General features: G+C 43.5%; 1 protein-coding gene and 3 non-coding genes across 4 annotated transcripts in view; all 4 read left to right on the top strand.

Moving 5' to 3' along the window:
- Nucleotides 1-2,390: 2,390 nt before the first annotated feature.
- Nucleotides 2,391-2,462, top strand: TRNAH-GUG (transfer RNA histidin (anticodon GUG)). Its single transcript has one exon. It is a non-coding gene; the product is annotated as a tRNA-His (tRNA).
- A 2,523-nt stretch (nucleotides 2,463-4,985) lies between these two features.
- LOC136839753 (triadin-like) overlaps nucleotides 4,986-21,989 on the top strand; it is a 54,316-nt gene continuing 37,312 nt past the window's right edge. The window contains exon 1 of the mRNA XM_067106104.1: nucleotides 4,986-5,250. Within this exon, the coding sequence (XP_066962205.1) occupies nucleotides 5,097-5,250 (154 nt within the window). The 5' untranslated portion in view covers nucleotides 4,986-5,096. The remainder of the gene's footprint in view (nucleotides 5,251-21,989) is intronic.
- Nucleotides 18,562-18,663, top strand: LOC136841981 (U6 spliceosomal RNA). The gene has a single exon (XR_010854134.1). It is a non-coding gene; the product is annotated as a U6 spliceosomal RNA (small nuclear RNA).
- LOC136841932 (5S ribosomal RNA) lies at nucleotides 20,161-20,279 on the top strand. Its single transcript, XR_010854126.1, has one exon. It is a non-coding gene; the product is annotated as a 5S ribosomal RNA (ribosomal RNA).

The following is a 21,989-nucleotide window of genomic DNA, read 5'->3' as shown; positions in this document are numbered from 1 at the left end:
ATATATATATATATATATATATATATATATATATATATATGTATATATATATATATATATATATATATATATATATATATATATATATATATATATATATATATATAATATATATATATATATAATATATACACACCATTATAGATTTCTAAACCAGTAATAATAGACTGTAGACTGCCGTGATTACAGGCATTATAATAACCTCGTATACCTACTGAGGAAAGAATGAATAAAACCAGACCGAACCCCAGTATGCCACACACGGACTAAATTATTCGCATGGTGATAAAATTGTGCGTAGTTACCTCTATGACCAAGCTGCGGCAGCGCCAGCTTGCACGAATTGGTAATCAATCATTGACAATCATGAGTACAGGATTTGAGGCTAGCATTGCCTGCAGAACGAAATTCGTACTATCATTTATATAATATATATATACTGTATATATATACTATATAGATTTCGATCTTAATAATAATAATAATAATAATAGTAATGATAAAAATAATACTCCTTAGACCTATAGTTGCAGCCCAAGACCTATAATGCAAGGCAAAAATCTTGTTATCTTTAGAGATACGCAAATCCTCCAGTTACGAGCGATGCCATGCCAAAATTTACATTATAAAGTTACCTGAATACTGTAGAAGTAAATATGATAACAACGAAACCATGAAATGAAATCAGGTCTGGAGAAAAAATAAGAAAATGGGATTATCTGTTGGGATTGCCTGTACGGTGAGAGACTACTGGTCACCGAAGAGAGAGAGAGAGAGAGAGAGAGAGAGAGAGAGAGAGAGAGAGAGAGAATGATTACTATTCATAACAAGATGGATTACCCTGTCGCTGCTAGGACCTGGGGTTAGGACTATAATAGCATCGTCTGCGACTGCATCGCATTCTAGGGCGGCGCCTTTTCTGGGGGCGTAAATGTGGACCACTTTGATCCTTCTCTTTTTTTAAATGCAAATACGAAGCTGCTATGTGACTTCAGTGTGTGTGTGTGGGTGGGTGTATGTTTGTGTGTTCAGATCGGAGCTTCTCATTTTGAAGATGTACCCTTGGCCTTCATTCACACCCAAGGTCTAGGTCCTTGATCACGGCAATATCTGGCTAACAGCAATGGCCGAATTATTCACTGGACCCTCCAAGGTCTCGAGAGGTTCTTGGAGAGAGAGAGAGAGAGAGAGAGAGAGAGAGAGAGAGAGAGAGAGAGAGAGAGAGAGAGAGAGAGAGAGAGAGAGAGAGAGAGAGAAACAAACTCCAAGGACAATAATCCTCTCTCCGTTTCACGAATGCGCAATTGGTGTGAAACTAGGAATATTTATTTATTCAAATAATTTTTTCATCTCCACAATCCACATATCTCGAGAATGTAGATGCAGTGAGTGTTTCATTGGTGTAGACTGTAGACCAATGTTGACAGCATGCGAGTCTCAACAGTAGGCTAAGGGAACTTGGCCAGTGGGTTCGATTCTCGAGTGGGCCACCAATTACCGTTGTGCTTTTGCTGAACTGAGCGTTGGGATTTATACTTTTATTTATTTTAATGTTTATACTTTTAAATTAAGCAAACGTTCATGAAAAATGAAACCAGTTTTAGTGGAATGGTGCAGGCGTTAACAAGTCATGACAATACCCGAAAAATTAACGATCAGGACATATCGAGTTTTGTGAAGAATAGGCCTAGTTCAAATTATTCAGGAAACAAATTCCAAAGTCATGAGATGATTAGTATGAAAGATTAATAAAAGGGGTCACCCTAAAGTTTTTAACTTTCACACACACACACACACACACACACACACACACACACACACACACACACACACACACACACACACACACATATATATATATATATATATATATATATATATATATATATATATATATATATATATATATATAGTTGAACTGATTTGCATGGAATACTGACAAAAATAATATTCCCTAACGTCTGTCTTGTTAACTTATTTTTGGGCATCTTTAAATTTTAGTTTATACTTTCTGGTATGTTCTAAAGCAATCTTGTGTTTGATTACTATAGAACTGCTATATTATTTTGTTCTGTAAAATTATCGTAATCACCTTAGGCCTATAGCCTAAATTTTGAGAAATGTTAATTTTATGATTTTTCATTACTAGCAGAATATGCAGGATGCGTAGAATTAAAATAGGATAATAATGAAATATTTCAGAAAATAATTGAATGAAAAACCGAAAATACATTAAACAGAAGAAAGGAAAGAAAAAGCAAACACATATAGCCGCAAAAAAGAATAGAACTGTATATCCTATCAACAATCATTTTCGTTTTCTGTAAACGAATTTTAAATCCATTTTCTTTTTACTCGATTGTGACCCTCTTCACATCACGCCTACGGTGGCCGTGATCGTATAGTGGTTAGTACATTGCGTTGTGGCCGCAATAACCCAGGTTCGAATCCTGGTCACGGCAACGGGCATGGGATGCTTTTGTCATGGAAGGTTTTAGCACACAGGTCACCGACTTTGCAGAATCGTTAAATCAGACGTAAGGATTCTGCTAACTTCATTTCACTGGTGGATATCACTTTCCTACCGATGTTCCTTTTTTTTTTTTTTTTTTTTAGAATTTACAGTTATAAAGTTCCCCCTGTCCTTAAATTAAACGAGTTTCGTTTAGAATTTACATTTATATAATTTTCCCCTGTTAAATTAAATGAGTTTGGTTAAAATATACAACATGACTGATGAGAATATTTTGCTCTGAAAGCATGGGGGCCTGCTCTGTAAGCAAAGAAAGACACAAGTATTCTGTGGATATGAGAACAACAGGTCCTTTTGACTATAAACTGTAAATTATGTCATTCCACAGCTACGTTTTCTAATATTTTTCTTCTCCTTCCAATCTCCTTTACTTTCTACAGATCATCTCCCTCTCACCAAGCCAGCAGCTAATCCCATCTTTACGACAATGTGCTGACAAAAACTTGTAGCTGTAATAAAAAAAAAAGTTAATTTATTTTATCCCGACATATTACACGGTCAATAAGTAGCCTACTGAATACCATTTTCTGGCCCACGTCCTCAGTTATAATCAGCTACAAAAGACTGAGAGAGAAGAAAAGAATTTATTACCCTAATCAACTGATATGCCACGGGATATATTGGCTTCGTTTACAACAACTAAATTCAAATTAACGTTGGCTTGTTGTTTAATGTTTCATATAATTAAAGTCTGTGTTCTTTTGTTCGAGTTAATATATTTATAATAAATTCAATTAAGTACAAGGTGTGTCAATGTTATTTACTGTAATTCTCTTCTTTTAATTTGTTTTAGGGTAAGTTTTTTTCAGGGAAATTTCTTCTTCTTCTTCTTCTTCTTCTTCTTCTTCTTCTTCTTCTTCTTCTTCTTCTTCTTCTTCTGAGAGAGAGAGAGAGAGAGAGAGAGAGAGAGAGAGAGAGAGAGAGAAATCTGCAATCGTCACGTATAGGGACCATAAATCTATAAAAAGCAGTCCTAAAAGAACACTAACTTACCAAACAGAGTTAAATTTACGTATATATATATATTACCCCCTTCAGCGGGAATATGATGGAAATAATGAGCACACGGGTACGTGCTTTATAGAAATAAATAAATTCCTGACTCACATTAGGATCGAAATTTAATTTTCATCCCATCTACCAAATTCGCAACTTGCAATGGTTTACATAATTATGGAAACAATGTATAGTCAAATAACTATAAGCATAAGGAATTTAAGGTGTATGAAAAATATTTACGGGAAAAATTGAAGATGAGAAGGAATCAACTTATGAATCTGATTTGCCCCACTCTTATTTAATCGCTAGATTTTGTTTCAAAATGGATATCATGATTGTAGAGTCTTGTATGTCCGTTACAAGGATCAGTTCACCTTTTACTTTTAGAAATTTATGACCATAATGTAAGATGAAATTTAATGACGTTTCATGATGTGTGAATAGCAGTAGTAGTAATAGTAGACGGAATTTTCCTCTGAAACGGCTTCCTTGCTCGTCATATTTCTCCTTTGTGTTTGCATAAGTTTATTGTCTCTGTAATACCATATATCTTTTACAAATTCCTTCCTATTTTCAATGTCTTCTTTCTATAGATCCGCAAATAGAAGCATGTTAGCTATCAATTCCTCTGTATTTTCTTAATATAACTGCTGCGCAAATCTATATCTATTTCTAATTTCACTATATTCTGGACAGTAAAGTAAGAAATGTTCTAAGCTTTCTTCACAGCACAAGCATTTTGTATTTTTCCCTATAGGCCTATCCCTACCGTTTAATTCTAGTGTGCCTGGTCAAGCCCTGCTGATCAGCATTGTTTTCCCAGTGTTATCACAAGAGGTTTCTTCTCTACTACTTTCCTTAAATTATCTATAGATTTTAAAGGTTGCATTGTCATTCATTTCTCTTGTCCATGCTTTTTTTATTCCCCTTTCACTTTCACTTTGTTTCACTTTGTTTGGTTTTATGTTCAGCCCTCCACAGGGATAATTCCATCTCTGGCAGGCCCTTGTACGTTTTTAAAATAAGGTGCTTCTCATATATTTTATAATTGTCTTTCAGTGTTTTCTCGTCAGTAACGTAGCTCCTGCGGGGTAGGAGTCTTTAGTTCTTTTTTTTTTTAATTTGCGTTTTTCTTATTAAATTGCATTGAAGATTATTAGTCAAAGCCATGATCCGTATTATTTTTCACCTTTGACACATTCTTTATATATACTGTGCACTTATTGCCATCGTATGTTTTATGTTTAGTAGTATCACTGACCTTTCTTTACATTTATCATTTCTTTTTAACTGCCTACCCTTAATTGATGCAATTTCACTTAAGTTTGTGTTTAACTCTTTCAGATACTCTTTTATTTGCAGAATCCAAAGTGTTTTCATATTTTGATATTGGGCATGTTTATGCTTAGGAAGATGTTATCGAATGCGCCGTCCTACGGGAATATTATCCGAAGAAGAAGAAGAAGCGTTCCCTTGCAGTTGAAGTAAGCATGTGTGTCTAAGCATGTAAACAAGACCGGTAATTGTTGTGGATTTTCGCAAAATAACATAAAAACTGTCAGCCATGACTTCTGGAACATCATCTTTACCTAACGTTCGAGGTAGTATACACGAAGTGTTATTTGCCCAGCGCCTTGCGGACAATGAAAAGAAGGTGAGAGACAGGGCCCTGAAGAAGCTGAAGGTGTTCTTGTCTCTGAAGTCGTCCAATGGACCTGGTAAGTCGGCCTGAGTACTATGTAATAGTTTGCTGACCATAACCTAATTGAGTATCGTAGACTAAGTTAAAGTTAGGTATACCTTAGTTTAACCAGACCACTGAGCTGATTAACAGCTCTCCTAGAGAGGGCTGGCCCGAAGGATTAGATTTATTTGGCTCTTTTTATAACAGATTTCCTTAGGCAGTCCCTTCTTGAACATATGGCTCCCTGGCGACTTCCGTATTCGCGGAACCGTTCCATAGGCTACAGTCCCTCCGGAGCTGTTACTTAGAAAGACCCCCTGTTCTACCTAAATAACACTACGTGTTCACCAGCAGGCTGATGTACCCGTTGCGTTTACGTTAGCCTCCGATAGGGCAAGGCTAAGCATAAGCTAAAGTAGGCCCACGGATCAGGTGGGTCTGGAATCACCCAAACTAGTCCCCTTCCACCAAAAGCTGTAGGTCCTGTTGCTAGGTAACCAATTGGTTCTTAGCCACATAAAGTAAATGGAGCCGCTGAAAGTCCGCGGGACCCTACTTTTGGCACCAAAAATTCACTATAGAAAACGCACCCTTTTTAAATAGCTCCCGTTTTGCTTCATGTCGGTAATGAAAGCGTGTTTTTGGTGGTGTTGCCCAAAGGGAAAGCAAAAGAAAAGTTAATAAAAACGGTAAGGGGGACCTTGTTGGGAACCGGGGTTGGAGCGCCTACAGTTTAGGTCAGCAAGGCTTTCGTCTGCCGGTTTTCTAGTCGGGACCCACCACCAGGTGGCAGCAGGTTCCGGCTAGGAAACTGGCGGATGAATACAAACAAGATGGCGGCGATTCGGAAGCCAATGTGTACCAGCATTTTCATAACAAACAGACCTGACCTTTCCCACAGTGCCAGGTCCTGACCTAACCAGAAGTAACCTAACCTAACCTAACACAGGACGGCATGCCCTAACCTGGCTGGTGGACCCCCCCAGTAAAGCCAGCTAACACAATTCGTCCAAAATGCAAGGTCGTGACCTAACCAGAACGAACCAGCCTAACCTTAAACAAGACGGCGTACTCTGACCTGGCCGGGGGGGCTTTGCCTCCCCTGGACCCCCCCAGAAAGCCACTAAAATGCGTAACCAGAAATTGGTAAGAAACCACACTAACCTGAGTAGAAGTCGGAATCATCGGAAAAATCAGACGGCGGCTTGATTCTTCTTCGCTTTTGGGCTGGGACAGCTGGTTTTGGCGTGATGTGGACGACTGGAACAAGCGGAACAGGGACGGGTGTAATTGACGAATCCGTTTGTACGGCGACGTCTTGGGAGGGCTTCAAAATACGAGTAAAGAGCGTTCGTCATTGCGGCGGCAAATTGCACGTGGGAGGGATGCGCAGACTGGACGGACGACACCTTGGCAAACTGGCAAGAGACTGGGTCAGATCTTGGGGCACGTGGGTCGCGAGCAGGGTCGGGTCGCAGAACTACTTACCTTGGCGGAGTTATTGTAGCCCGGGCAGAAGGTGTTACGCGGCCTGGCTACCGAAACTGTAAACTACCCCCTGGGTTTTGGGTGGGGAGAAGCAAAAGCTGGGATTTGTGGCGGCCGTAACGTAAAAAATTCGCTAGTTTCTGACCCGCTAGTCTGCATACAAACTTTTGTCCCGCTATTCAACAAACATAAGGTTGACCCGCTAGTCTGCATACAAACGTTTGTCCCGCTATGCAACAAACATAAGGTTCACCCGCCAGTCTGCATACAAAAGGTTGTCCCGCTAGGTACAAACATAAGGCTGACCCGCTAAACTACAGAAGCAAAAGTCGGGTTTCCTGCTTGCCGAAACATACAGTGTTCGCTATTTTCTGACCCGCTAGTCTACATACAAAAGGTTGTCCCGCTAGGCTACTACTATAAGGCTGACCCGCCAAATTACATACGTGATGCTGACCCGCTAATCTACGTACATGAGGCTGACCCACTACACTGCATGTTTGAGGCTGACCCTACCTACATCAGGGCGGACGGAAAACGCTAGCCTAGGCTACCTGTAGCCTACATAGGAAACCTCTGTTAGGCTATTCCCTACCTCCCTCCCTACATTAGAACGGGCGTAAATTTTGTAACAGTAATTTTTTTAACATATCTGGTCTCAGATTGGGATGGCGGAATGGTGCTGCGCACCATATCCGCATTTTTAATGATTCTTGGCAGACACATATGCTCTGGCAAGCGGTAATATCTGTATTCACTGTAGCCACAGGTTACAAAAAACAACTGCACGCTAGGGTCAGTTCCAAAACCCTACCTAACCTAGCAGCAAAACAAATGTAAAAAGGCGGGTAAATGCTGTGCTTACCTTATTCAAAGTTGCTGCTGTCCGACCACGTAGGTTACGTAGTTAACAGTATTGGCTCTGCTTAACTAAATCCAAAAAGGCCCGAAATGGACACGGAACACCTTCTAGGTATCGCTTCTGGGAACAAAATAAAATCGTGACTTTCCATTGCGGCGGTTCGAGAAAGAAAGAAAGCATGGTTCTGGTGTTGGCCAAGGCCTATGAATCATATCGATAGAACGCTTTATGATTGGTTCGAAGTATTTAATCCGTAAGCCCTAGGGCATGACCTGGGTCAGCCTGAGATACGATTGGACGGAATTAAATTTCCCGCAGTACGGCCGGGGTGCCGTGTGGCGGCAGCCTTAGGAACTACGGGTTGAGAGAAGCGCCGCACTTCGGCCATCTGACTAACTACGGGAGACGCTGCTCCGTGACACTGTTCACGTCAACTTGGTACTTAGAAAAAGTTACGCTCCGCTGAAAAAATTGTCGTTCGGGAAAATCAAGCAAACTGGTCAAGTAAGTTACTTTTTGGGTAGAATCGGGCCCGCTGAACAGTTTTTATTCTATGCAGTTTTTCATTTGGAGTCATTGTTAATGAGCTACGGGTGGCGTCCCTAGGATATGCAAACTACCCCCATAGGGTAAACACTCGGGTCGTGGCACACTGAGTTGCTCCTCCAATGTTTGGACACTTCCAGAAAATGCATTCGAACATGCCCCCCATCAGCATCAGTGAGACTTGTGCCCCCTCTACTCAACACGCCGAGACCTCTACGGTCCTGTCAAAGTAACAGTTTTCTCCTAAATTACGAAATAGTGGCACATTTCTGATTAAACAGAGGTTTGTTAAGATTTAGCCGTGCGTGGTGCTAACTTATCAGCCATGACGCTCTCGAAGCTTTTACTTAAAACTCCTTAAAAGTGGACAAGTGACGCCATCTTGATACACACTGAGTCAGTTGTGTAAACAATCTGCCCATTTCCTGCGTTAAATCTGCAAAATATTGTCCGCTCTCGGATGCTTATGGCAGCCAGATGTACAATAAGGCTGGAAAATTGTTCCTGCAACAGTTTTGCTACTTTGATGGAGTAAAGTACTGTAAACAAACACATATTTTAAGTGGTATTGTGAGTGAATTAAGACCAAAATGTGCATAATTACAATCAAATAAGCACTGTAGAGCTTCAGTTGTGATGTCACTAAGGATAAAACCACGGATTAAAGGTAAAAATGCATTTCAGTTCAACCACATGACGGACGGGATTTCCATGTATCGTTTTTTCATAGGCAACGAAATTTTTTTTTATCGTGCTGATTACAACTAAAATCTTGAGTAATATCTATAAACATTACATATATATGCAGTTAGTATCAGTACACCGTTAAATGAGCGCTGGGAAGGAAGTGTTCAATTGCCACTCAATTTTGTCTCAGCATGTGGGAAGAGGCCATATTGGATTCCAAATTGCCTTCAACACCTATTTTACGAAGACTTCACATGCTTAATTTAGTTCGTATGGCAGTTTCCTATAGCTCATTTTGTTGAATGAAGCTTCAATCTTTTGAAAGGTTCTCTTAAAGGTTTAATTTTTTTTGTTATTTCTCCAATTAAATATTGAGTGAAAAGTGAAAATATGATTTTCCTGTGTTTTGAATGTGCTCTTTGAATGTTTCTGATGTTCATTTTGTTCCCAAGTGACTTAGGCCTAGCCAACCACACCTAACCTAACGTAACCTAGGGTTCCTTACCCTAGTGCATATTTTGTGATTGGTTAGGTCATTTGTGAACAAAACATAAGTCAGAAATGTTGAAAGCACACATTTAAAACATAGGAAAAAGATATTTTAAACTTTAAATTTGGTTTTTGATATATTACTCATTTTGGTTAAATGTATAGCAGTCTCCCCTTCACACGTCTAATTTTAAAAGGGGTAACCATAGTGGGAAACAGTAATTTTAGGGTAAGGTTGGAAGGGGCCAGTGGCAGTCCATTCCCTTTTGGAATAGCAACAAAAAGGGTATCAAACACTCAAGGTATTGTACCACATATCAGTAAATATATATTGTTTCTGTGATTTAACTAAGTATAATCCATCAGAAAATAATGTAAGATTTGTCAAAATCAAAGAAAAAATTGTCAGAAAAAATATCTATAACATTCATACAGCATTCTAAGTGTAAATTTAAAGTTTTTATGCCTACAGCAATGGTGGAATCGGTAAACTGTGGCATTGGTAATTTCAAGAATGCACTCTAACCATAAACTTCTCTGACTTGACCTAGGTCACTGTGTCCTACCTGACCTATAAGTCTTTCAAACTTTCCAAGATCACTAGGGTGTGGCCAGGAAAAGAATACAACACTGCCAGATCTGTTTACCCTTTTAAATCGTACCCTCAAGGTAATGTGTTTCATGCATTAACATATAAAATTTTTGTGGGTGGTTCAGCAGGAATGGCCTTTCAAGCCATTTGATTATTTGTCCATATTCCATTTTAGCAGTTATTTATTGGTTATGTGACTATTTTTTTTCAATTCCTCTGCAGGTTAAATAAACTATCCGTCATTTAGGATAGAAAAATAATTTACCATTAATTGCAGGTGCCCCCTGTTTCTTTAAAATGATATTTTCATAATAAAATAAATTTTTGAACATACTTACCTGGTAGTTATATATATAGCTTAAGTCCCTGACGCGCGCAGAATTTCAAAACTCGCGGCAATCGCGATGGGTAGTCAGGTGTACCACTAGTGCGCCTCTACCCAGGTACCTTGAACCATTCCAACTGTTCCTCAGATCTTCCATGCCCCTAGTCTCTAGAGGGGAGGAGGGTGGGAATTTAATCATATATAACTACCAGGTAAGTATGTTCAAAAATTTATTTTATTATGAAAATATCATTTTTAAACATCTGACTTACCTGGTAGTTATATATATAGCTGATTGACACCTTTGGTGGAGGGTCAGAGACAGCCAACATCTTTGGAATTTTGCTTAAGGGTTAATAAACCAACTTAAGGTTCTTACCTGGTTTAAGGAAGCTGACTTCAATGAACTCCCCTCATTATGTCTGCTTTCCTTAAGAGGTCCAGCGATCCACTCAGGGGCTGAAGACCTCTAGGAGCTGCCAACCGGTATACCAACCTCTATGTGACAGACAACCTATAATACCCTTGTTCCGGCGCTGCCAAGGAACAAACTGATTACCTGACTAAAATCAATGATTGCGGAAGATTGCGCCCAATCTCCACAAACAACCATAAGATTACAACTATTCCAAGGCAAGAATCAAGGGCATCGAATTATGGGATTGCAGGGTAGTCCCTTCTCCCACTACTGAGTTAGCTGCTATAAACGGTCCCAGTGTATAGCAGTCGTCATAAAGCGTTTGTACTTGTTTCAAGTAGTGTGAGGCAAACACTGACTTGCTTCTCCAGAAGGTAGAGTCCATGATACTTTGTAGGGACCTATTCTGTCTAAAGGCTACAGAGGTTGCAACCGCTCTGACCTCATGGGTTTTAACCTTTAGAAGCTTAAGGTCCGCTTCATTGCATTCTGAATGCGCTTCCCTTATCAACTGTCTAATGAAAAAGGATAACGCATTCTTTGACATTGGTAGAGAGGGCTTCTTAACTGAACACCAAAGCGCCTCTGACCTTCCTCGTAAATTCTTCGTCCTTTGCAGGTACGCTCTCAGAGCTCTTACGGACAGAGGACTCTCTCTAACTCCTCACCTGCGATCTCTGCCAGATTCATAATCTCAAGGACTTGGGCCATGGTTGTGAAGGGACGTTCATTCTTAGCTAAAAACCCCAGTTGTAGAGAGCAGATAGCTTTGCTGTTCCTAAAACCGACGGTTTTATTGAAGGCATGTACTTCACTGACTCTTTTAGCTGTCATAAAGCAAACCAAAAATAGAGTCTTCATTGTGAGATCTTTAAATGAAATCTCTTGCAAAGGTTCGAACCTATCGGACATGAGGAACTTTAGGACCACGTCTAGGTTCCACGCTGGTGAGATCTGACTTTTCTCTTTGGTAGTCTCGAATGATCTGAGAAGGTCTTGGAGATCCTTATTGGCAGACAAGTCCAAGTTTCTGTGTCTGAAGACTGCTGCCAACATGCTCCTGTATCCCTTAATAGTCGAGACTGAAAAGTTACGTCTCCTCTTAAGGTAAAGAAGAAAATCCGCTATCTGGGTCACAGAGGTACTGGACGAGGACACGGAGTTGTTTTTACACCAACCTCTAAAAATATCCCACTTGGATTGGTATACCCTGATGGTAGATGACCTCCTAGCTCTTGCGATCGCTCTAGCTGCCTCCTTCGAAAACCCTCTAGCTCTTGCGAGTTTTTCGATAGTCTGAAGGCAGTTAGCTGTAGACCTTGGAGGTTTTGGTGATACCTTTCCAAGTGGGGTTGTTTGAGTAGATCTGGCCTTAGGGGCAGACTTCTCGGCGTGTCCACCATCCATTCCCGCACCTCTGTGAACCATTCTCTTGTTGGCCAAAAGGGGACCACTAGAGTCATCCTGGTGCTCGTGGGACACGAACTTCTGAATGACTCTGTTTATGATCTTGAAGGGGGAAAGGCGTAAACGCCCAGGTTGGACCAATTTAAAGGAACGCATCTATGTGCATTGCCTCGGGGTCTGGCACAGGAGAGCAGTACGTCTCCATCCTCTTCGTTTGAGCTGTGGCGAAGAGGTCTATGCATGGACGACCCCAAATCCGCCACAATTCTCTGCAGACATCTTGGTGAAGAGTCCATTCTGTTGCCAGGACTTGACCTTTCCTGCTCAGACTGTCTGCCCTCACATTTCTTTCCCCCTGAATGAAACGTGTCAACAATGTCACATTTTTCTCCTTGGCCCAGATAAGGAGTTGCCTCGACGTTTCGTACAGTGACCTGGAGTGGGTTCCTCCTTGTTTGTTGATGTAGGCCAACGCCGCCGTGTTGTCGGAGTTGACCTGTAACGACCTTGTCTTGGACTGAGTGTTGTAACTCTTTGAGGGCTAAAAATATTGCAGTCAGCTCCTTTTGATTTATGTGGAGCTTCTCTTGCTCTCTGGTCCAGAATCCTGATACTTCCAACTTTCCCAATGCTGCTCCCCACCCCGAGTCTGACGCGTCGGAGAACAACACTAGGTCTGGGTTCTTCTGTTTTAATGAAAGGCCCTTCTGAAGCTTGACTGGGTCGTTCCACCACTGAAGGCATTGTTTCATCGCCTCTGAAATGGGGATACACTCTTTCTCTAGCCCGTCTTCTCTGCTCCAATACCGATTGAGGTGGAATTGGAGTGGGCGAAGGTTTAGTCTTCCTAAGGAAACGAACTGTTCTAGCGAGGAAAGGGTCCCTAGCAGGCTCATCCATTCCCTCGCCGAGCACATCCGTTTCCCCAGAAAGTCCTTTAATTTTACCAAGGTCTGTTCCATCCTTGATGGTGACGGAAAAACCCGAAAATCCCGAGACTGAATCCTCATCCCTAGATACAGGATCTCTTGGGATTGGGTCAGATGTGACTTCTGCCTGTTTACCAGAAGTCCTAGTTCCTCTGATAAACAGATTGTCGTTTGAAGATCCTCCAGACAGCGATTGAAGGAAGGAGCTCTGAGAAGCCAGTCGTCCAGATACAGAGAGGCCCTGATGCCTCTCGTGTGCAGCATTCCCGCTACATTCGACATCAGTCTGGTGAATATTTGGGGCGCCGTGTTTAGGCCGAAGCAAAGAGCCCGAAACTGGAATACCTCTTCCTTGAAGACGAATCTCAGGTATTTCTTGAAGCCCGGGTGGATAGGAATGTGGAGATATGCGTCCTGAAGGTCCAAGGAAACCATCCAGTCGTGTTGTCTGACTGCCGCTAACACTGATTTTGTTGTTTCCATGGTAAACTTCGTCTTTTGTACAAAGGCGTTGAGGGCACTCACATCCAGTACTGGTCTCCAACCCCCCGAGCTCTTGGGAACCAGGAAAAGGCGGTTGTAGAATCCTGGTTGAATCCAGATTTTGTATTTTCTCTATTGCGCTTTTTCTGCAATAATAACGAAACTTGCTGTTGAATCGCCTGTGCCTTGGACTCATCTCTGTATCTGGGAGACAGATCTATTGGTTTGTCTGCCAACGGGGCTTTCTTAGGAAAGGGATTTTGTATCCATCCTTGAGTAGTTGAATGGACCAAGGATCCGCTCCTCTTTTCTCCCATACCTGCCAGAAGTTTAACAGCCTGGCACCTACCGCTGCCTGAAGGGGAGAACGTCAAGTCCTGTTTCTTCCCTGTCTAGAGGCACTCCTTGCTGCAGATCTTCTACCCGCCCTCGAGGAACCTCTACCTGAGGGCCGACCACCTAAAGGGCTGAGATCCCTGAAGCACAGAAGCCTCAGCCTTACTCTTTTTAGTCATGAAAGTCGTTGGTAAGACTTTCTTTGCTGTCTTCGATATAAGATCTTGTGTGGTTTTCTGAGCTAAGGATGTAGAAATCTCTTTAACCAAGTCTTGAGGGAAGAGGTGAGAGGAAAAAGGGGCGTAAATTAATTCCGCTTTTTGACTGGATGTGACCCCATTAGCTAGGAAAGAGCAAAGATGGGCCCTTTTCTTCAAGATTCCTGCTGAGAAAAGCGCCGCTAATTCGCTGGCACCGTCTCTGATTCCTTTATCCATACACGACATAAGATGTACAAATTCTTCTTTGTCGGTCGTGCTGAATAATCCCATCTTTCTTCCTAACGCTCCCAGGGTCCAGTCCAGAAAGTTAAAGACCTCAAGGCCCTAAAAATTCCTTTGAGGAGGTGGTCCAACTCTGATGTTGACCAACAAAACTTCGTTCTCCCCATGGCCACTCGGCGAGATGAATCAACAAGATTCGAGAAGTCTCCTCGGGAAGAGGCAGGTATTCCAAGGCCGAACGATTCTCCCGTTTGATACCAAACGCTCGATCTTGAAGCTAGTTTGGCTGGAGGAAAAGCAAAGGCTGTCTTTCCTTGTTCTTTCTTTGAAAGCATCCATTCATTCATCATTTTGAGAGCTCTCTTGGACGAGCGGGACAAAACCATCTTCATAAAAGCTGACTCCTTAAGCGCCTTCCCAAGAGTAAATTCTGAAGGTGGGGAACGAGGAGCCGTCGGAATAAAGTTTTCAGGGAAAACTTCCGCAAAAAGTTTCATAAGTATTTTGAAGTCTGATGAAAGTTGAAGGCCTTTACTATCTTCTTCTTCCGAAACTTGTTCGATAAGATCCACAGGAGACTGAGGGATATCATCAATCTCTTCTTCTGATTGACCAAAAACCAAAGAAGCGACGTCTTTCAAAGTATCACCTTGACGCTCGGCGTCCTGGTGTCCAGTCTCGTGACGTCTGGTGTCTTCGTGACGCCTGGCGTCCAGATTCTTGAAGTCTGGCGTCCTGGCGTCCAAGGTCTTGACGCCTGGCGTCCTGGCGTCCATCCCCTTGAGCTACTCGGGCGTCCTGGCGTCCAGACTTCTGACAATCATTGTTCCGTCCAACCTTAAGGTCGCTTGAGAACTGGCCGCCTGTGCGACATCTGTCAAAAGCTTCCTCAGGCTGACGTAAAATGATTGAGGTTTCTTGAATAGGCGAAACATTTTTCTCACGTTCGCTGTCCCGCCGCACCCTGAAGTCACTTGAGAGCTGGCCGCCTGTGCGACATCGGTCAAAAGTTTCCTCAGGGCGACGTACAGCCATCGGTGGACAAACGTCTGCATCCGTCTTTTCTGCAGGCTGAAAGACTTGCATCAGGGAAGAGAGTTTCCGTTGCATGTCCTGAATTAGACTGATCTGCGGAGCTACCTGTTGCTGGGGATCGACATGGGGAGCTGCAATATCAACTACTAATTCATTTTCATCGATGCGACGTTGGAAATGAAGTTTCGGCGACGCCTCCGGTCTTATTTCGTCATCAGCGGAAGCAGACGGCGCCGTGCGACAACATACGTCTGCTTTTCACTGGAGAGCAATTGTCCGAACTAAGAGGGGAACACTCTGGGCTGCTCCAGTGACTACATCCCGGAGTAGGAAGTGTCAAATCCCGACGCCGCTCCACCGAAGGAAGTTTCCTTTTGAGGGGTCTCGATAAGGTCGTATGACGCCAGTCCCTTCTAGTAACAGCGTCCTCCGACGAGGATGAAAACACTTTAACCTCGCCTTTCCTATGGCGAGGGTGAGTGTCCTGGGAAGCGTCAACAGGTACGCTCGAGGGGACGACTGCTCGGTAGCTAAAGCCTCTCGCCTCCCTTCGTCTGTCGACATTCCTTCTCACAGGGGTTGGTGAGCTTGGAAGAGGTCTAGGACTAGGAGCACGACAGGACCGAGCAACCGCACCCTCCACAACACTTGCACTCTTATTTTTCTCATTAACACTTGAATGTTTCAGATCTCTGACATTCGACCATAAATCCTCTCTGTCTCTTGCGAGGGATTCTACCTTTTGTCCAAGGGTTTGAATGGCCGTCATCATGTCCTTGAAGGTTGGTTCCTTATCAGTATCAGTGGGGGGTTCTGGGACTACCACTACTGGGGAATGAATAATAGGATTGATATGAGGAGAATCTTCAATTCCCTGACTATCTCTAGAAGAGCGAGATTTACTACTCCCGGCTCTTCTGATCCTATCCCTTTCAAGCTTAGAAACATATCGGTAGTAATCCATCCACTCTCTTTCTGATAAACCAAAACATTCATCACATCTATCCTTTAACTCGCAATTTTTCCCTCTGCATTTTACACAAATAGAGTGGGGATCCAACGCGGCTTTAGCAAGCCGGGTTTTACACCCTCACACACATTCTCACACTCAAGCAGAGTCAGACATCTTGGAAAGTGAAAAATCGTAAGAAAAATCCAAAGCGAGCAAAGGTCAAAATCAACAATATCTAACAAATCCAGAAAATCCAAATCAAATCCAAAAAACGAGCGAAAGCCAAAGCCAAAGTGTACTTCACCAAAACTCTGTGAAAATCATGGGCCAAACGCAGCAAAGATCTGAGGAAAAATTCTTAACGATGCAACCGGTATGGCAGCAGGGAAGATCTGAGGAACAGTTGGAATGGTAAGTCAGATGCACAATTTATTTAATACTGGAGATGTTGGCTTATTTGTTCCTCTTTGGCTGTCCCTTAGGCTGTCTGTACTGTCCAGTGACATTGGCGGCTTGAGGTGACTACCGCTGTTGTTTTTGATCAAGCTGGCCTTTTAAATGCCTATGCTGATCACACCAGTGAAGTGGAGGTTTGGCAGTGGTGGCCAAAAACTATGCCATAATCTCTTTTTTGTTCATGAGACTTACCTGCCAGATATATATATAGCTGTATTCTCGAAGGTCCGACAGAATTTCAAACGCAGTGGCCGGTCAGGTGGTTAGTACCCATTCCCGCCGCTGGGAGGCGGGTATCAGGAACCATTCCCATTTTCTATTCAGATTTTTCTCTGTCGCCGGACTGTCAACACATGTTGTCAGTTCCTCCGCCTTTGGATTTTCGAAATTTGTTGTCACTTAAGTATTTTGGTTGTTTTTTGGTATTCGACTGGATCTGTGACTTGGCATACGCTCTTTGTGGACCGTTTTTGATTTTGCTTTTGACTTTTCTTATAATTAAGATGTCTTACCTCTAGCTATCGAGTCTGTAGCTTGGGTGAATGTAAGGTGAGGCTATCAAGACTTTGATAGTTCCTCACTCTTTATGTATGATATGTAAGGGTGTTCAATGCTCTATGATAATCGGTAATGAATGTGTGGGATTGTCTGAGGGTGAGTGGAAGAAATATGAAGCCTATATGCTTAAATTGGAGCGTGATAGGCTGAGGAAATCTTCCTCCTAGAGTGCATCCTTAGTTGGACAGTCAGGGTTTTCTCCTACTAGTAACCCTGTAATAAATTTATTACTAACCCTGTAGTTTGTTGCTGCAGAAGGTAATTCCCTGGCTCTCGTGTGGAGTCAATGCGTGCTCTTGAAACTAAAGTGAATGCAATTCAAACGCATAGTGTTAGTGCTAGTGCCCCTAGTGTTGTGGAGGGGGCGTCAGATCGGCCCTATAATGCCTCTAGGCCTGGACCTCTGTCGAACTCCCAGGACCAGGGAGGGGGCATGTCGAAAGCCGCATGAGGGTTACGGGGCTTCCCACCGATCTGGCGTCCCTTCGGCAGGTCCTGATGACGCTACCCAGGCTGCCAGGGATCGTGCTCAGGCACGCATCCTGAAGGATTGCTTCTCGTCCTCCGACACGTCCTCCCCGCCTCGGGGTTGGAGCTCTCGGTTGGACTCTCGCCCTCTTAAGAGAAGCTTAGAGGAGAGGACGCTTCACGCCCTCTTCCTCTAGACGTTTGTACTCTTCCCCGAAAGTTGCGTGGATATTCCTCTGCAGAAGAGAATAAAGTGTTTTTCGAATGATCACTCTACTCGACCCCCTGTCGCGCTAAGGCAAGGGCTAGAGCTTCTTTCCCTGTGGAAGGAAGTATACGTCTCTCGCCCCTTTCCTTCTCTCAGGTTCAGCCCTTCTCCCGAGAGAGTGGCTTCTCCAACGCGTAAGATTTTGTTGGGTTTGCAACAACAGCTGGATGCTCTCATGAACCTTTCAAGATTCGAATCTGCCTGTTAAGAGGTACAGACTTTTCACCTCGTCCGCTTCGGGAACGATACAGAGCGTCTGTCGTCTAGAGAGAGTGTTTAGTGGCTTCCTATTCGTCTTCCCCGAGTTGAGGTGTTGGCCTTTTCTCTTGTCTCGCGCCAGGAGCGCGTCTTGCTCTTCGTGCGCTTCTCACGCTTCACGCGCTCCTCACCTTGACGCTCGGCGCGCACCTATCCATGACGCTTCGCGCGCGCCACGCTGTGACTCTCTTCTAGTACTTGCCACGGAGCCTCTCGCGCGTCACGCCATGACGCTCCGCGCTCGCTTCGCCGTTTAGCTTCAAGTCTTGTGTTGACACCGCTCCAGTTGTTCATTTCGCACAACTACCCGCTTCAACATCTGATGTCCTTCTTAATTTAGCCAGTACTTGCTTCGGCAGTACATATTCTAATTGGAACGATACAGAGAAGATTAGCATGGCTCTTGCGCAAGGATGACACGCTAATCGTGAAGCGTTCCACATTTTTTATGTTTACTATACGTACTCTAGTTGACGACTTCTTCGTTCGCGGGAGTTCCCGCCACGTATCGGCGAATCGAACTACTTTCACCACTCACTCAAGACCCACCAGCTGCGGAAGAACATCCTCTTTCGTCACAGCCTTTGTATGAAGAGAAACTTTTTCGTCTTCTTCTTCCTCTGATTATCAGACTCTGGCTTTTTCTTAAGGATCTGTTTCCTGAGACTTTTCAACCTTCGGCTCCTCTCTCTCTCCACCTTCGCAGTTGTCTTTGTCTTAAGGGGAGCGTTTGACGAAAAAATCGGAAATAAAATTTTCTGGGATATTTTATTTATGGCATCATACATATCCTGACTATCTTCTCAGAAAGTTTTATTTAAAAGTTCGCCACAGTTAGAAGTTATAAACAAAACAGTAACCTATCATAGTCAAATTACATTTTTCATATAATGTAATGATATTGTCAGTATATCGGTGGTAATTTCCTTTTAGCTATGAAATAATATCTAATGCGATCTATGGCAACCCTGTGGACATAGTACGCATCAGCGTAAAGACAGGAATGCCGCAGGGCAGTCAGTGGTAGTCAGTCAGTAGCAGCTCAGAGCTTGACTAAGTAAAACGTTGCGCTGGCCAACCTCAGCCGTGTTTTGACACTCGCTTCATTTAGCTTCATTTAGCGAAGTTATATTACTTTGCAGGTCTATTTTTTGGCTTTTCATTATGTCATAAAAACATCAAACTGTGTAACGGCAAGCAAATAAATACACAGAGAAGCAAAAAATATCGTTTTTCTCAAAACTAAAGTTATCGACATTCAAACTGCATCTCCTTCATAACGCTTGCACCGATCTCAGATACAAAAAGTAAACGAAAGCTAAATGTTTGCATAACAAAGGGGCTTCCATGGGAAGCAACACGAGACCCGCACCACGAGAGAGAGTTTTTTCCCGAAGGAATGTCACTTCCAAGAGAGGTAGCAAGTGACTCCCTTCATCTCCAGACTCCCTTTGCAACCAGGCTTCATTTTGCACAAGCCTGGAAAGAGTGAGGGGCAGACGTTTGGTCCCTCCTACTGTTAGAGAGAGGTTACTTGATTCCCTTCCTGTCTCTCCTCTTTTGTTTTTTGTTTCCCAACTGCCTTCCTGTCAAACAGAAAATTGTTTGACCTGCTCGAACAGATGTTCGAGCGGAGAGCAGTGGAACAGATCTTGGACTCGGTGTTCCCGGGATTTTACTACAGATTGTTTCTAGTCCCAAAACTTTCAGTAGGCTGGAGACCCGTCTTGGACGTCAACAGGTCGAACAACTTGGTCCGGAAGGAAAAGTTCAAGATGGAGACCTCGCAGTCAATACTAGGAGCCCTTCATCCGGGGATTGATGGTATCTTTGGATCTCCAAGATACTTATCTTCACGCCCCAATTCATCCACGTTCGGTGAAGTATCTCAGGTTGTCTTGGGGACTAGACGTACCAGTTCAGGGCTCTCTGCTTTGGACTCTGCACAACGGCCATACCACGTTGAAAACACCGCTTCTCGTCCGATCAGCGAAGTTAAGCAACGTTGGGTCTGGTCAGTACTTGGATGGTTGACCGCCTGGGAACACCAGATGCTGTTGGCGTCACATTTTGCTCCGAGGGTGTTTACACGTCTCATGAAAAACGTTGCGATGCAGTTGCATCTGTCGCACGTCAGGATCTCACTCTACTTGGACGACTGGTTGATTCGAGCGTCGTCGGCGAAGGTATCTGGAGGACCTTCAGTTGACTCTGCAACTCGTGAAGTCCCTGGGACTTCTGGTCTGTGGAGAAGTCGCAGCTGATCCCCTCACTGTCCATTGTGTCTGGGAATTCAGATCTATTCAGCGGCTTTTATAGCGTCTCCGTCGCAAGAACGGCAACTTCTATGTACGAAAAAGTTTCGGCCTTCTTGGAAAAGGAAACATGCTAGGTGAAGGAAGGAATGAGTCTGCTGGGGACCATTTCCTCGCTGGAGAAGTTTGTTTTCTGGGGAGTCTGCATCTCAGGCCTCTTCAGTTCTTTTTGTTGGAGAACTGACAAAGCAAGGAAGACTTGAAAGAGGAATTGAGAATTCTTCCTTATATAAAGAGAGGATCTGTGGTGGTGGCTCGATCCAACGGAATTGCAGAAAGGGATCTCCTCAAGCTTCTGAACCCCAACCTAGTGTTGTTTTTCCGACGGGTCGTCAACAGGTTGGGGGGCAACACTAGAGGGAGAGGAAGTGTTAGGAACCTGGAGAGAGGAACAGGTGTCCTGGCACATCGACTTCAAAGATTTGGCGGCTATCTTTTAGCTCGCCAATTCTTCGAGGTCCAAGTTTGCAATCGTGTAGTTCTAGCAAACTCGGACAATACTACTTGTTCCCTGTTCAGCCTTGCAAGAGAGATTATTCTTTGAGCCTATGCTCGCAACATTTCGATTCTCACAAGTTTTGTTGCAGGGGTCGAAAATGTTCGAGCAGACCTGCTCTGTTGGCGCCATCAACTCCTGCCGAAGGAATGGACCCTTCATCAGGAGGTTTGCCAAGATTTTTGGAAATTTTGGGGTCGCCATCTTGTGGATATTTTCACGACCTCAAGAACAGCGAGGCTCCTCTATAAAGCTCATCTGTACTCGACCCTGGGGCAGTTGCGATAGTTGCTCTTCCCTGGGATTGGACGGGAATAGATGTTTACGCCTTTTTCCCCGTTCTAAATTCTGGGAGAAGTCATACGCAAGTTCGCGGCCTCACAAGGGACGAGGATGACTCTCATCCCCACGTTTTGGCCTTCGAACCACTGGTTCTCGGAGTTTCTCTTCTGGTTGGTAGACGTTCCGAGGACCCTTCCTATGAGAGCAGACCTGCTCATACAAACCCACTTCACGAGATATCTTTGAATCTCCCCGCTCTGAACCTGACTGCTTTCAGACTATCGAAACTTGGTCAGAGCGAAGGGGTTTTTCTGGCCAGGTGGCACGGGCCATCGCTAGAGCCAGAAGTTCTTCATCTAAAGGATATATCTAGCGAAGTGAGCAACCTTCAAAGGTTGGTGTAGAAAGAAGGGCTTTTTCCTCTTCCTCTATCACTGTGAGCCAGGTTGCGGATTTTCTCCTTTACTTAAGAGAAAAACTCGATATAGCAGTTCCGACTATCAAGTGTTATCGGAGCATGCTTTCGATTGTATTCAGACACAGAGGATTAGCTTTGTCTGACAATAAGGACCTCCACGATCTTACGAGCTCTTTCAAGACGTCCAAGGTTCCTCAGCTGATTTCCCCTGCTTGGAACTTGGACGTAATGCTCAAGTTTTTGATGTTTAGTCCTTTTGAGC

The sequence above is a fragment of the Macrobrachium rosenbergii genome, chromosome 1, assembly GCF_040412425.1.
Source record: "Macrobrachium rosenbergii isolate ZJJX-2024 chromosome 1, ASM4041242v1, whole genome shotgun sequence".
NCBI lineage: Eukaryota > Metazoa > Arthropoda > Malacostraca > Decapoda > Palaemonidae > Macrobrachium > Macrobrachium rosenbergii.
The sequence above is the reverse complement of the archived record's forward strand: the minus strand, read 5'-3'. Positions and strand labels throughout refer to the sequence as shown.